This window comes from Carcharodon carcharias, chromosome 6 (assembly GCF_017639515.1).
Source record: "Carcharodon carcharias isolate sCarCar2 chromosome 6, sCarCar2.pri, whole genome shotgun sequence".
Lineage (NCBI taxonomy): Eukaryota > Metazoa > Chordata > Chondrichthyes > Lamniformes > Lamnidae > Carcharodon > Carcharodon carcharias.
The window spans coordinates 93,463,784-93,480,282 of NC_054472.1; the positions used below are offsets into that span (position 1 = coordinate 93,463,784).

A 16,499-nucleotide genomic window follows, 5' to 3' on the forward strand; every position below is an offset into this window, starting at 1 on the left:
CACTCGCTGTGAACTTACTTACCGACAGTAGTATTTGGATGGAGCTGTGAATAACCTCCAGGTACTGAAAGTCAACAATGCAGCCTGTCACTGAGATATAAATGCGATCATCCAGGCTTTTGCTGGCTGCAGCAGCCAACTCCTTCCTCACACAACCGGGCCCATGCTCCCTCCACCATGAACGGTGCATGGAGATATTAAAGGTCATCAGATCACTATCCTGTAAACAACACAGAAAAATACAATTTAAACCCTTTAATCTTTGAATATTCTACTAAATTTGTAGTATTACGAATTACTAAATGGTTGATTTTGTCGTGGGGTCTTTTTGTTACTTCATTACACACAATCATGTTGTTTAATATAATACAGCCAACCAAATGAAGCAGAAAACTTCAAGTTTGTTTCTCATTCCATGCTGAGGTAGCCAGTCTCAGCCAGGGTGTGGTAAAATGTTACATTTTTCTTCAGGACCTCTGAACTAAGAGGGAAAATTTGCTTGGGTTGCTGTTACCGCTTGCCATTTAGTAACCTCTGTTGAAATTGGGCATGAACATAATGACCAAGCTTTGCTGCGACGTTCCCTATTGTGATTAGCCTGTTAAGTCACTGCTTAGGCTAAAGAATGAAAACTGGTCAGTTAAGTGAGATACTCGAGGATGTTTCCCAGCGAGGAGGCAACATCATCAGAGCCACATCAGAGGAGTAAAACGGGCAAAAGAATAGTAATGATACAAATGTTCATTTGTGACTGCCTTCAGCATACATTAAAATAATGTCATTTTCAGAAACCATATTTCAGACATTAAATAAGTTTTAACAAATATAGATTTTAGTTAACATGGAGAATAAGAAATTACGTTGAATGGAAAGTAAATCTTCGGAGAATTTCCTTCCCATTTAACGACAACCAGCTGGAACCAAACAATTCCTTAAAGGTGCCAGTAAACAGCAATAAATTTGTTTTCTTGTATGTTCTCACTACGCTGTCAAAGATGGAGGTGGTGGGGGTGGTGTGGTTGGGTTGCAGAGTGAACACTCAGAGATTGCCGAGTGTGGGGGGCAGTTAAAGATTCTGAAAGATGGGGGGAGTTAGGGATCGTGGGGGCATGTCTGAGATCATGGAGTGGAGTCAGAGATTGTGAGGTTGGGAAGAGTTGGAGATCAGGAATGAGAATCAGAAATTGCAGGGTGGTAGGGGTGCCATAGATTGAAGCATGTTGGGGGTGTTGGTGATTATAGGGTGATGTGGGGGTTGTTGAGGATAGGGAGAGCTGGAGATTGGTTGTCTGCCCCCCAAACCACCTTTGTTGAAACTGAAAATGGATGGGTTGGAGGTAGTTTGGTGCCTGATTTGGAAATTTTGGACAGAATTTTATGGCCCCATTTTGGTGGGGACAGGGCTGTAAAATGCGGCAAGCCATTATAAATCCCATTGACTTCAGCGGGAACATAAAATCCCACTGTCGTAAAATTCTGCCCTTTATGTTTAAATTTTTTAATTTTACAGTATTTAAGGAGATGGGTGAGGTAGAGGTTTAGGGATATATTTCATCAAGAATACCAGTATTTCTCCATGTTTGAAAGGACTTAATGATAATTCGAAATTCTAGCTTATGGAACAATCATTAAGAATACAATTGAGAAGTGCATTGAGAAGCCTTCTTAAAATGTAGAATTTAATTTAATGAAATTGTTGTTCACATAAGCACTAAACAGTTTTCTTTTTATGTGGGATCCATAGTAAAACATTAAACAGTTGGTGCATGCACCATTAAATAGTTAGTATTATTTATTGTATTTAAATTGCATCATACTGTGTTTGGCAAGGTATTCAGGACTTTACCCGAAAAATTATTTTTACATCTATTTACATTTATATTTCATTCCAGAATTTGTTAAGGTGAAGATCCCATTTCAGCAATGAGCCACATTTCTTTAAATAGTAAAATTTATGTCTCTCCTGGTAGCATTACAAACTGCTGTCACAACTAGATTTAACAATTATCTAAGTAAAAATTGAGACATCTTAGAAAAGGATGTATATTACCATTCAATCCAAATATTTTAGCCACTTCATCTAAAATATGAGCATCTGTTCCTAAAGGATAAAGCTATCTCTTTGGCCAAGCTTTTGGTCATCTGTCCTAATAGTTTCTTCTGTGACTTGGCATCAAATTTTGTTGGATTACACTCCTATGAAATGCCCTGAAAGCTTTACTATGATAAGGTGCTATATAACTACAAATATTAGTTTTTGGCATGATAATTAATGATTTGATATTTTGACTAGCCTTACTACCTTTTTAGTTATTGTCCACCCTTTTTATACTTACAGCAATTTTTGTCTTTGACTTATCTCTCTTTAGGTCCACCCCCATTATTTACCAATGGACAGTGAAAACAGGTGACCATGGCAGACCATGGTGTACACCACTCAGGCTGTGGTTATTCGCAATACAATTTCACAAAGCGGCCTGAAACAAGCATTGATCACTATTTTTGAAATTCTAAGGGCCAAATGCATGTTTCCTACATTCATTCTGGACTCCCACGGAGGAGTCCTATCCAATAAGGTGAGTAATAATATGTGAACTGCATGCAGGCTGCACACCATATTGGATCCTTAAGCACCCAGTTTATGCCTATAAAACAGGAATAGCACATCTAACTGAAGGATAATTGCTCCTTTTGAAACAGTGCAGTATAATAAGGCTGCCTGCTACAAATTCTAAATAAGAAAAAGGGCTGATTTCACTGCCATTTTGCAATTAGTCTATTTTTGCCTGTCAAGATTTTCTCTATGGCATCAGTAGTCCTCAGATAGCTTGTTGAAGCGGTTGTTATTCATCAATGAGTCTAAATAGTGAACGTTGACAGACTGTTCAACAGTGGGTAGAAGGAAGAAGAGTAATCACGGTCGAAGTCTTTCATGTTCCAATCACACATCTCCTCAGCAGGATAGTTAAGCTACTTGTAACAACAAAATACATTTGGGTTGTTTCCTGCATTGGTCCTACTTGTCCAAAAATGCACCTGATAATATTTCAGTAATAATCTCCCGTTAAAGCTTGGGTTTATGCTGTTGAATTATTTTATGTAACTTTCATGGATTTAAGAGGCTTCATAATTTATGGTCTTCCATTTCTCTGTATGAAAAAAAGAGAATTCTCCAAAGTTGTGGACTTGGAGCAAGGTTTGGCCTTTTTTTGTCTGTGTCTTCATTTTATTTGATTGGTAATTTTTGCTTTGGTAATTTATACTGTAGTCTGTATGATTGAATCTGATCAACAACTACCATAGATTTCCAGCATCTATAGCATTTCTTTGTCTCTTTTCCCCTCTTTTGCTGCATTAGAGATGGCTGGGAGGTGGGAGGGATGGTAAAATGGTAGTGAAAGACATCGGGAAGGAAGACCGATGCATTTACAACATCCAGGGATATTCTCAGTGGCAGGAGTGGTAGTAGCTTGGCTGCCCATCGACAGCAATTTTACCAGGCCGGCAGAATTTTATCGATGTTAGAATAGCACCCCTGCCTCATAGGGAGTCCACCAGCTACATTGAAGCAGCCTCCTAATGGCTTACCGTATGGGCCTTCCTTTGCAGAGGCTCCATGGCCAAGGAGGGGGCCAGCCCAGCATTGGCTGCCCTAAAGTCCTGACACCACCACTGGAGGGCTCATCCCTCTGATCGGTGGGGTCTGCCTGCCTGGTCTCAGCACATCATTGCATCTCTTAACAGCCTTTCCAGAGTGCCTCAAGATGGGGGTGCCCTCTCCTTCTCCTTGCAGCCTCAGCAGCTGGCACGCCTATTGCTGGTGCTGTTGAGGACGTCGAGCTGCCGGTCCTCTGATGGGGTAGGTTGCCGTCCTTAATCAGAATCTCAATTGACAACAGCTGGGAAAATTGCTGCTGCAGTCCTACCATCCACTCTTGCAATCTTGGAATCCGCATTTGGTCCTGGCCTTTATTTCCCTTTTTGTGCCTGATTACCTCTGCCATGAAGACGGCTGGAGATAGTGTTTTAGCCTCTGTTTCTTAGTCTCTTTGCCAGTCAACAATGGGCCACATCTCCCAAGGAGTGGCAATCACCATCAGAATGTACACCACTCTGCTTACATACCTTGCACTGGAGCCCCACATTTCTTGCCTGGACTTCCGAACTGGGAAATGTGGAGCATACCTGCTCCTGCAGTCCTTCCCTTGTAAGGTAGGAGTGTCGGGGAAGGCCAAGCCATGTCCCCTTTTTGTAGCACCAGCTGCCGTTTTCCTGTGAGTTTAAAAGTCCCAAAACCACTTTGACAAGATAGGGAGAGAAGGTAAGTGCGGATGAGAAATAAATACGTATGATCTGATAGTCATGACAGAGACATGGCTGTAGGATGACAAAGACTGGGACCTGAATATTCAAGGGTACATGATATTTAGGAAGCACAGGAAGCTAGGAAAAGGTGGAGGAATAGATCTGTTAATTAAGAATGACACTGGTCAATAGAGAGATGACCTTAGTTCTGGAGATCAAGATGTAGAATCAGTTTGCATAGAGATGAGAAATAGGAAAGGCAAGAAGTCACTTGTAGGAGTGGTTTATTGCCCCCTCTAAAAGTAACCACACTGTAAAATGGGGTATATAGGAAGAAATAATGGGAGCTTGTGTGAAAGGTATGGTGATAATTATGAGTGATTTTAATCTACATCTAGATTGGATGAATCAGATTGGCAATGGTAGCCTGGATGATGAGTTCACAGAGTGTTTTTGGGATAGTTTCTTAGAGCAGCACATTTTAGCACCAACCAGAGACCAGGCTATACTAGATCTGGTAATGTGCAATGAGGTAGCATTAATTAATGACCCCATAATGAAGGCACTCCTAGGTAGCAGTGATCATAATATGATTGAATTTCACATTCAGCTTGAGGGAGAGAGGAGCGATCTAAGACTAGTGTTTTAAACTTAAATAAGGGCAATTATGAGGGCAAAAAGACAGAGCTAGCTAACATGAACTCGGAATTAGGTTAAGGGATAGGTCAGGAGAGGTGCAGTCACAGGCCTTTAAGGAGATATTTCAGAATACTCAAAAAAGGTACATTCCAATGAGAAAGAAAGACTCTAAGAGAAAGACACACATCTGTAACTAAATAAAGAAGTTAAAGATAATATCAAATTGAAAGAAAAACATTATAATTCCGCAAAGATAAGTGGCAGATCAGAATATTGGACAAAATATAAAGAACAAATGATTAGAGAATAACTAAGAACAACTACATGATTAACAAGGAGGGAGAAATTAGAGTATGAGAGAAAGCTAGCTAGAAATATAAAAACAGATAGTAAGTTTCTTCGGGTGGGTAAAAAGGAAAAGAGTAAGTAAAGTGAGTGTTGATCATCTACAGAGAGAATCTAGGGAATTAATAATGGAAAATAAGGAAATGGCCTATGAATTGAACAGACATCTTGCATCTGTCTTCATTGCAGGGGATACAAATAACATACCAGAAATAAGTTTGAATCAGGAGGTGAGAGGGAAGGCAGAACTTAAAACAATGATAATTACCAGGGAAAGGGTACTGAGAAAATTATTAGAACTAAAAGCTGACAAGTCCCCATGTCCTGATGGAATTCTAGAGCCTTAAAAGAAGTAGCTGCTAAGGTAGTAGATGCATTGTATTTAATTTTCCAAAATTCCCTAGATTCTGGAAAGGTCCCATCAGATTGGAAAATAGCGAATGTGACTCCTCTATTCAAGAAAGGAGGGAGACAAAGTATGAAACTATAGGCCAGTTGGCTTAACATCTGTCATAGAGATATTATTGAATCTATTAATAAGGAGGTTATAATGGGGCACTTAGAAAATCTCAATGCAATCAAGCAGAGTCAACATAGTTTTTGGAAAGTAAATCATGTTTGACTAATTTATTGGAGTTCTTTGAGGGATTAACAAGCAATGTGGATGAAGGGGAACCTGTGGATGTGCTGTACTTAGATTTCCAGAAGGCATTTGACAAGGTGCCATTTCAAAGGCTACTAAACAAAATAAGAACTCATGATGTAGGGGGTAACATATCAGCATGGATAGAGAACTGGTTAACTAACAAGAAGCAGAAAGTGGGGATAAATTGGTCTTTTTCAAGTTGGCAAGATGTGACAATTGGAATGCCACAGGGATCATTGCTGTAGCCTCAACTATTTATAATTTATATTAATGACTTGAGTGAACGGACTAAATGTATAGTTGTTAAATTTGCTGATGATACAAAGATAGGTAGAAAAGTAATTTGTGAAGACGGCGTAAGGAATCTACAAAGGCACATTGATAAGTTAAGTTAAGTGGGAAAAAGTTTTAAGGTGCCGTGTAACAGGGAAACATGTGAACTTGTCCACTTTGGCAGAAAGAATAGATAAGCAGCACATTATTTAAATGTAGAGAGACTACAGAGCTCTGAGGTACAGAGAGATTTAGGTGTCCTGGTATGTGAATCAGGAAAAGTTATTATGCAGTAATAGCAAGTGATTAGGAAAGCAAATGGAATGTTGTCACTTATTGCAAGGAGAATGGAACATAAAAGTAGGGATGTTTTGCTACATCTGTACTGGCAGATGAGACCACATCTAGCGCACTCTGTACAGTTTTGGCCTCCTTATTTAGTGCATTAGTAGCAGTTCAGAGAAGGTTCAATTGACTGATATCTGGGATGGAGGTGTTATCATGAGGAAAGGTTGGACAGGTTGGGCCTGTATCCTTTGGAGTTTAGAAGAACGAGAGATGATCTTATTGAAATGTATAAGATCTTGTAGGGATCAACAGGATGCTGAAAGGATGTTTCCCCTTGTGCAAAAGACGAGAACTGGGGGACACAGTTTAAAAATAAAGGGTTTCTCATTTAAGAGGAGATGAGAAGAATTTTTTCGCTCAGAGGGTTGTAAATCTTTGGAATTCTCTTTCCCAGTGAATGGGGCATTGTGAATTGGATAATTTTAAGGCAGCGGTAGATAGATTCTTGACTAACACGGGAATGAAAGTATATCAGGGATAGGCGGAATATGAAGTTGAAGCCACATTCAGATCAGCCATGATCCTATTGAATAGCAAAACATACTCAAGAGGCCAAGTGGCCTACTCCTGCTCTTAATTTTCATGTTCATATATTCGTAAAGTAAAATGGGTGAGGGGATAGGATGGAAGGTGGGTGGGTGATGGGGCAGGGTGGGTCAGGAGGATAGTTGGAGAGTGGGGGGGTAGTCAAGGATAGTCGGAGTTTGGGATCATAGTTGTGTTGGGGGGTAATCAGGTGTCAAGAGGGCAGTTGGAGTGTGGGAGGGGTAGTTGAAGGTTGGGTGATTGGTCGGAGCTTTGGGGAGTGTAGTCAAGGGGTCAGGGGGCAGTCAGGGTCAGGGACTAGACGGGGTGTTAGGGTAGTCAGAGAGTTTGGAGGGGGGAGTTAGATGGTTGGGAGGGTAACTGGGAATTTGGGGGCGAGTTGGGGAGTCGGGAGGTAGTCAGCTTTCAGGGGTTGTGGGGGTTTAGTCGGGGGGTCAAGGAGGTAGTCGGGGTATAAGTGGTATAGTTTCCCAGGAGTTAAAACTGGTTTAATCCGTCTAACTTTTCCTGGATAACTATTCTGCTAAATGAGTCAGAATCATCAGAAGACTCCAACTTTAATTCAGGGTTTCCAAGGTTTCCAGATGCAAGGAAATTACCCAATGAAAGTTGAAACTTCCTAGGCAATTCTCATGGAGTCCTTGTGTTGGGACTTGAATGAAAGTTAGCACCCCAATAGGGAATGGCCAAAGGAAGGACTGATTAATTTTTGGTAAAGATGCAGATCTGAATCCTGGAACTTTTTAAAGGATCTGTTAACATTTGGAGATAGTGTGATTGGACTTTTAAAAAATCTATTGAGGGTTATTTTATTTATAAAGTTGCGGATTATCTCGGTTGCTGTGGTGGAATTTGTCACAGCTGTCAAAATGTAAACAGAGTTTTCAGAGCAATTTGTTGGATATGGATTGGCCTAAAGCTTCTGCAGTAAGATGGAAGCTCTTAATAAAAAGATTTCTTTTTTCAACTTTGTAGCTACAGGACATCAACCAGGCAGGAAAAAACTTCAAGGAAGAGCTGTGTAATTGGTAATAATGTTGAGTGAACACAGAATGGCGGAGGTACTGAGTGCAATCTTCATTTGATTGAATTGGATTTGACCTCTTTTTTATTAACCCTTCTTAATCCTTTCTTAGTTCATGTCTCAATCCTTAAATTTTATTGATTAAGGAGATACCTGTACCCTGTTTGTTGCCCTGTTCACTCAATTCCCAGATTCCCTAGTTCCCTCATTGTGCTGTTTTCAGCTCCTACTTTCAACAACTTTGTGGAAAAAAATTATGGGGCTGCGGAATGCTGGGCCACATCTAATTAATCGTAAACACCAGTAGATCCCTTGCTACAGCAAATTCTGGCCCAATGTTTACACTTTCTCTTAGTAAGAATAAATTGCAGCAGGTCATGCCATGGTTTTAATCTTATTATCATTTCAGCTGAGTGCTGCAAATTCATACTTCTGTAGGTAAAACCTCTTTAGAGAGCCTGTTTTATTTTCATTTTCTCTGTTTCAGGATGTATTATGGTCAGTAGTGCGATTTATCATAATTACCTGCAAAGTGACAGAAAGCAGATGCCAAAGTATCATGTTTTCTGTGGTTTTGCAGCCATGATTTTATTTTTTGCAGAAATTAACTGCTTGCAAAATTTTCTCTCATTTAGAGATCCCGAATACGCTACATGGCAGTGCTGCTAACTTGTGTTATTTCCATTGTAGTTACATCACTAAGTTAAATGCAAAACAATTCTTTCACAATACCCCATTGGGTTTTATGTTCACTATTTGTTCACTATTTTTACGGCTTCATTTTATTTTAATCAGCAATGCAACATAATAGGTAAACTAACAGAATAAATATCTGGGCATTTATGATGCTCTGTTCTGGCACTGCAAGGAAGTGTCTTGCCTACTGTAAGCTGTATAAGGCACAGTTTCACATCTAGTTGTGGAACCACATGTTTTTAGAATGTGAAAATTGCTATTAAGAAAATACAGAACCTGTGTATTGCTGATATTTCATCTATTTTATAAAATATAATTCAATAACTGCTAAATAACATTGGTGTCAATGCCATATTACCAAACACCATTAGGGCTGTAAAGTATTTCGTACATACATTATCGTCACGAAATATAGCTGACCCACCTTGACAAAAAATGGCTCAATACACACAATTTTTGGGGAGACAGGTGCAGGTTGGAGTCCAAACCACTGACCCTGGAAGCAGTGAGTCAGTGGCCACTGGGGTGGGCGAGTGCTTAGGTGGGCTGAGTAGAAGATCTGCCTTGATTCTCTGGGACTTCATCACAGTTGTGTTAGATGATTTTAGGTCCTCTAGCCCTCACCTCTCACATTCCCTCAACCCCCACCCAACCGCCAACCCCCACAGCCCCTTATACCTTCCATGCCAATTCACGCCTCCAGCGACTACCCGTGGCTCCTCATACTGTCCATGCCAGCTTAATGCCAACCCATGCCCCTTCCATGCCCATTCAGCCAGTATTCACTAATTACAATACCAATGAGGCATATAGTAACAATGAGAAGCGTGGAACAGCTGAGAGGGGAAAATAACACCCATTTACAAATATTCTACTGAAAAAAAAAAACTGCTGTTCATACAACCCTATAAAAGTGTTGATCAGACAGACCATTGAATTATCAATACCAGAGGTTGCAAGAATTTCACACCTCTTAATCTTGTTCAAAAAACATTGAGGCATTGACAAAAGAGATCACAGAGAGAACAATTTATTATAACCACTTAAAGATCAATCAAGGGAAACAACAATTCACTCCAGTTGTCAAAACAGAACCTCCTGCTGAGCTAATGATTTTATTTATCTGGGCTCAGGGCTAAACATATGTAAGGAGGCTCATTAATGGAATCCTTAACCTGGGAACGAGAATTAAAACCCCAGTATTGGGCTCCATCATCCATTTTTTTACTACATTTTGCCATCCTGATGATGTGAAAATCTGGGGCTCTGTGTCCAGAAGGACCAGCTGCACTTCATTGTGCCAAGGTGTGAAAACCAGCACTTGAGGGCCTGTCCCTGGACAGAGTTTAGTATGATCTCACCACCCCGCATTCTAGGACATTCTGTTCTACCTTAAATTAAAGCAAACCATTTTAAACATAACTGTTTTATAAAGTCTCACATTCATAACACATGCATTAGTTCTACTGCTAAATCTGTGTGGGCATTCTTTTAGGCATCCTGGGTGAATACCATATATACATGTCAGTGCCTTAAATATGTAAATGAGTGGCCTAATGTCAGTTGAAGAGACCCATTGAGAAATTAGCTAGATATAGTGGGACTAGACTCAATTCCTGACACAGTCAGGGTTCTTTGTCAGTAAGCTACTCACGCAGTCTACTCTTGATCATCAGTAAAGTGATGGAAGGGGGGGTCGATAGTGCTATCAGGCAGCAATTACTCAGCAATAACCTGCTCATTAACGTTCAGTTTGGGTTCCGCCCTGGGTTCAGCTCCTGATCTCATTGCAGCCTTGGTTTGAAAATGGACAAAAGACCTGAACTCAAGAGGTGAGGTCAGAGTCACTGCCCTTAACATCACTCCAGCATTTGATTGAGTGTGGCATCAAGGAGCCCTAGCAAATCTGGAGTCAGTGGGAATCAGGGGACAAAATCTCCACTGATTGGAATCATACTTAGCACAAAGGAAGATGGTTGTACTTGTTGGAGATCAATCATCTCAGTCCCAGGACATCACTGCAGGAGTTCCTCAGGGTAGTGTCCTAGGCCCAACCATTTTAAACTGCTTCATCAAAGACATTCCCTCCATCATAAGATCAGAAGTGGGAATGTTGACTGATGATTGCACAGTGTTCAACACCATTCAAGAATCCTCAAATATTGAAGTAGTCTGTGCCCATATGCAGCAAGACCTGGACAACAGTCAGGCTTAGGCTGATAAGTGACAAGTAACACTCATGCCGCACAAATGCCAGGCAATGACCATCTCTAACAAGAGAAAATCAAATGATTAGACATTCTTCCTTAGACATTCAATGGCATTCCCATCACTGAATCCCCCACTATCAACAGTCTGGTCGCTACCATTAACCAGAAACTGAACTCGACCAGCCATATAAATACTGTGGCAACAAGTGCAGATTAGAAGCTGGGAATTGTGCAGAGAGTAACTCACCTCCTGACTCCCCAAAGCCTGCCCACCATTCACAAGGCACAAGTCAGGATGGGATACTTTCCGCATGCCTGGATGAGTGCAGCTCTAACAACACTCAAAAAGTTTGACACCATCCAGGTCAAAGCAGCCCGCTTGACTGACACCTTCCGCCATCCACCACCTTCAACATCCATTCCCTCCAAAACTGACAGCAGTGTATGCCATCTACAAGATACACTGCAGCAACTCACCAAGGCTCCTTCAACAGGACCTTCCAAACCCATGACCTCCACCACCTAGAAGGACAAGGGCAGGACACACATGGGAATACCACCACCTGCAAGTTCCTTCCATGTCACTCGCCATCCTGGCTTGGAAATATATTGCTGTTCCTTCACTGTTGCTAGTTTAAAATCCTGGAACTCCCTAACAGCACTGTAGGTGTACCTATACCACATGGACTATATCTGTTCAAGAAGGCAGCTCATCACCACTTTCTCAAGGGCAATTAGGGATGGCCAATAATTGCTGGCCTAGCCAGCAATGTTCACATCCCATGAAAGAATAAAAAAAGCTGTGTTTTATTGTTGAAAAATTTATTCTGTATATCCAAAGGAACAAAACTGTTCCCCTCACTCCAAAGGAGCCATGGTCACCCCCTGCCCCCTCAATGTAGTCAACTTCAATCTCCCTTCCCAGAACTTATCTGAGGGCTGCTTCTGTTGAGATAGACAGCCTGATAGAACATCTTCACTTGTAAACCTTTTGTATTGAAATTATAATTTCCAAGTGTGATGGCAGTGTACTAGTCCATGTGAGTGTCATTACAGCTTGACAAGCTCACATAAGTCATTTACAACATAAATGTAGACAGAGAAATTTTTAATGGATAAGGTTGATAAACACACACCAACTAGAAGTCCATTGATTTGTGGCGGGACCAGATGATCCTGGAGGCAGGCGGTGCGGAAAATCCCACCCACTGTTACAAATTACAGGTGTGCACCATATTCTACCCTCCATATACCTGAGGTCATCCAAAGCTCTGCTGCTCGTGTATAAATTCTCAACAAGTCCCATTCCTCTATCGCCCCTGTGCTCGTTGACCCACATCAGCACCAAGTGAAGCAACATCTTGATTTTAAAATTCACATCCTTGTTTTCAAATTCCTCGATGGCCTTGCTCCTCCCGACCCAATCCCCACACCTTGACCCAACCACACACACTCTTGAGCTGGCCATTCACATCCCCTGACTACCCACCTCCTCAAACTGACCGTCCACTTTCCCCAACCCAATTACCACACCCCCACCTGACTGTCCATACCATTGACCCGAAGGTCCACACCTCCCAACTGAACTAACTAGCCCCAAACCCAACAGTCTGCAACCCCTGACCCAACTAACATCTACCAACCTGATTATCCAACCCCCCCGAACCAACTACTCCCCTACCCAGACCCAATAACCCCCTCCACACCCAACTCGACTATCCGCCCACCTCCCCAACCTATCCACCCGCCCTTACCCAGTCACCTACTCACTCATTCACCCATTCACCCACACCCAGCCACCCACTCACCTACTCACTCACTCACCCACATCACTAACCAGACCACTAACCTCACTGAAAGACTTGAGACCTTTAAAAACTTACCACAACATGGCAGCTGATGTCATAAAAAGGGTGCGTGTACTCTGTGCTGCTCCCCTTCGCCAGTTTTTCCCCTGGATGGCTGCACCAAAACGTCAGTATTTCAGCCAGGATTGGAAGTCCTGGCTGAAAGTGCATAAAAAGACAAGCACGCAATGATCTCCGCAGTCAGCAGCAATGCACTTTGCACCACTTCCAACTGGAAGATTTGGTCCAATATTTCCCTATGTGTCATACTTTGTTTTATAATGCTCCAGTGAAGCACCTTGGAGTGTTTCATTACATTAAATGTGCTATATAATTTGTTGCTGTTGTTAAGACCATTCATAAACTATGCTGCGATTGTAACTAGATTACTTATTTGAAGCAGGGACCGAACAGCAGAGAAATAACATCAAATATTTGCAGTGCTTATAAATGAGGGTTTACATCTATAATAAGGTGCAAAAGTATGAAATAACATGATTTAATTTAGTTCGGTAAAGTCTGTTGTGTGCAAGGTTTAATGCTCGAGAAGCAGATTTATGTGCGTAAATATTAAGCTTGAAGTTGTTCACTCCAAAGGCTTGCTTCAGTTTAGGTTTAAAGATCTACTGTCTTTGAATATCGACCAACTAAGTAGCTCGGTTAAGACAGCTGTTTCTAATATAGCCCACGGATCATTATTTCCCTTATATCTTGCAATCCATCCCTTGGAACTCAGACAGTTCAATACTATTCTCATTTATATTTTTATTATTATGCTGCATTTTGTGCAGGCCCGGAGGTTTGACAAGGGCTGTTCTTAATTATGTTGCCTTATTGATGGTTAAATCCTAAGTCAGAACACCAACTTCAGTTAGTACCAGAAACTTAACAAATATGGAAATTAATGGGCATGAGGATTTAAATTTTATATGCAACTTCAAGGCTCCAAATATAGATCAATAAACTTTGTGAAGCTTGATTTCCCGCAGGCTAAGGAATGGCAGATATGTATGAATGTGGATAATTATAATACAATATGCACTGACAGGGAAAACAAAAATCAAACAGGTGTACACTACTGAGGTAGTGTCAACTGGAAAAAGTGGAAAAGGAAGATGAATTACATGCAGTTACTGATGATTCAGTGAAAATGTCTGATTGATGTCATTATATTTTGAGTAGACTGGGCTGGGTTTTCATTTCCTAATTGAGTCACAAAATGCTGAAGTTACGTTTTTTCTGCTGGAAAAACAATTTTCTTCTGCCTTCCTGACACCAAGCCATTTTTGTGTAGCCTTTTGTGGGTTAAGAAGGTTTGGGTGCAAAACACACAATCACCTCTTGTGAGCTCAAGGTTCCCACTGTGAGGACCACAGGAAAAATGTATTCCTTTCCACACGCCATTTTCATGTGCTGGTTCAAGTTTTGGCAGCCCTAAAAATGTACCTGCTTGGAGAGTTCATGCCCACTGGGGAAACCTGCTGAGGAGCTGGGAACATTCTGAAAGGTAAGTGTAAAATGTTTTGACACATTCAAACATCATTATTAGATGCTGTTTTGTAATTTAGATGTGTTTTTAATGCAGTGATTCATCAGAGACCTCTGTCTTGCAAAATTAAGTTAACCATTGCATTAGAGTCATAGAGGTCTACGGCACAGAAAAAGGCACTTCAGCCCATCAAGTCTGCACCAGTCAAACAAGTACCTAATTATTCTAATCCTATTTTCCAGCACTAAACCCATAGCCTTGTATGCCATGGCATCGCAAGTGCACATCCAAATGCTTCTTAAAAGTTATGAGGGTTTCTGCCTCTACCACCCTTTCAGGCAGTGAGCTCCAGATTCCCACTACCCTCTGAGTGAAAAAATTATTCCTCACATCCCATCTAAACACCCTGCCCCTTACCTTAAATCTATGCCCCCTGGTTATTGATTCCTCCACCAAGGGGAAAAGTTCCTTCCTGTCTACCCTATCTATGCTCCTCATAATTTTATACACCTCAATCATGTCCCCCCTCAATCTCCTCTGCTCCAGGGAAAATAACCCCAGTCTATCCAATCTCTCCTCATAACTAAAACTCTCCAGCCCAGGCAACATCCTGGTAAATCTCCTCTGTACTCTCTCCAGTGCAATCACACTGTTCCTATAATGCAGATTCTCTAGCTGTGGTCTAACCAGCGTTTTATACAGTTCCAGCATAACCTCCCTCCTCTTATACTCTATGCCTTGGCTAATAAAGGCAAGTATCCCATATGCCTTCTTAACCGTCTTATCTATCTGTCCAGCTACCTTAAGGGACCGGTGGACATGCACAGAAGATCCCTCTGATCCTTGGTACTTCCCGGGGTCCTACCATTCATCGTGCATTCCCGTGCCTTGATTGTCCTGCCCAAGTGCATCACCTCACACTTATCTGGATTAAATTACATTTGCCATTGATCAGTCCATCTGACCAGCCCATCTATATCCTTCTGTAATGTAAGGCTATCCTCCTCACTATTTATCACCTCACCAATTTTCGTGTCATCCGCAAATTTACTGATCAACCCTCCTACATTCAAATCTAAATCATTTATATATGCCACAAACCGCAAGGGACCCAACATCGATCCCTGTGGAATCCCACTGGGCACAGGCATCCAGTCACAAAAACACCCCTCGATCATCACCCTCTGCTTCCTGCCACTCAGCCAATTCTGGATCCAATTTGCCAAATTGCCTTGGATCCCATGGGCTCTTACCTTTGTTATCAGTCTCCCATGCGGGACCTTATCAAAATTGACCATTGTGTAAGTGTTGACATGCATTACAGTACTTTTTTCTATTGGAAAAACTGCCATAATGCATTCAAAGATGTAGAAAGGTGTGTTTTGGTAGATCCCTCCTGTTGTGTTTGGTGTAGGGATTTATATGTATAGACAACCCTGACTGTGAAAAAAATCATCCCCGGCATTTGAATCATAAAAGAAATAAGCACCTATTCTTGCCATTGAATGATAGGATATCTGCTTTGAAATGGAGAGGTCACCATCTGTTCTGTGAATTTCAGGCTCTTGCAGTTGCAATTATGTTTTGATAGCTGTGGCCATTATGAATGCTTCACTAAGTTCCAAAGGCTGTTGGAATACTCAGTTGTGTTGACACAGCTATTCAGGGAAACGACTGAATATTTTTGGAGGTTGTAATCACAACCTCTGCCTTTGATGTGGTTTCAGAGTAAATAGTTGTTTACTTACATAACGTAATGACCAATTTAAAGGATTAACATTTTTTTCAATGAAAAACAGTTTTTCTTTGCAGTATCAATGACACACGTTTAAATGAGAGTTTTGTTCAATTGTCATAGGTTTAATTTTTTATACCTGCATTTAAAATGATTCCCATTGCTATTGTATTGCTCCTGGGGACTGTACAGTTGATACTCGCCGAGTGACAATGGCAGGGGGGAGTACATGGGGGGAATGCAGGGGGCATTGGAATCTGAGGAGACTTGGGGTGGGCATGGAGGATTTGAGTGGGCATGGAGGTACCGAAGGGGATGGATGGGGGGGCTGAGGGGTGAGGTTAGGGGCCTTTAAACAATTTTGAGAGCTGGGCTACTGTGTACAAGAACTGACCT

At 41.4% G+C, this 16,499-nt stretch overlaps 1 protein-coding gene across 2 annotated transcripts in view; it reads right to left on the reverse strand.

The window, feature by feature from the left end:
* Window positions 1-16,499, reverse strand: part of LOC121279094 (sodium/potassium-transporting ATPase subunit beta-1-interacting protein 3-like) — a 652,108-nt gene that overhangs the window by 131,075 nt on the left and 504,534 nt on the right. For both annotated transcript variants that reach the window (XM_041190019.1, XM_041190018.1), the window contains exon 4: window positions 23-220. In XM_041190019.1, the coding sequence (XP_041045953.1) occupies window positions 23-220 (198 nt within the window). The remainder of the gene's footprint in view (window positions 1-22; window positions 221-16,499) is intronic.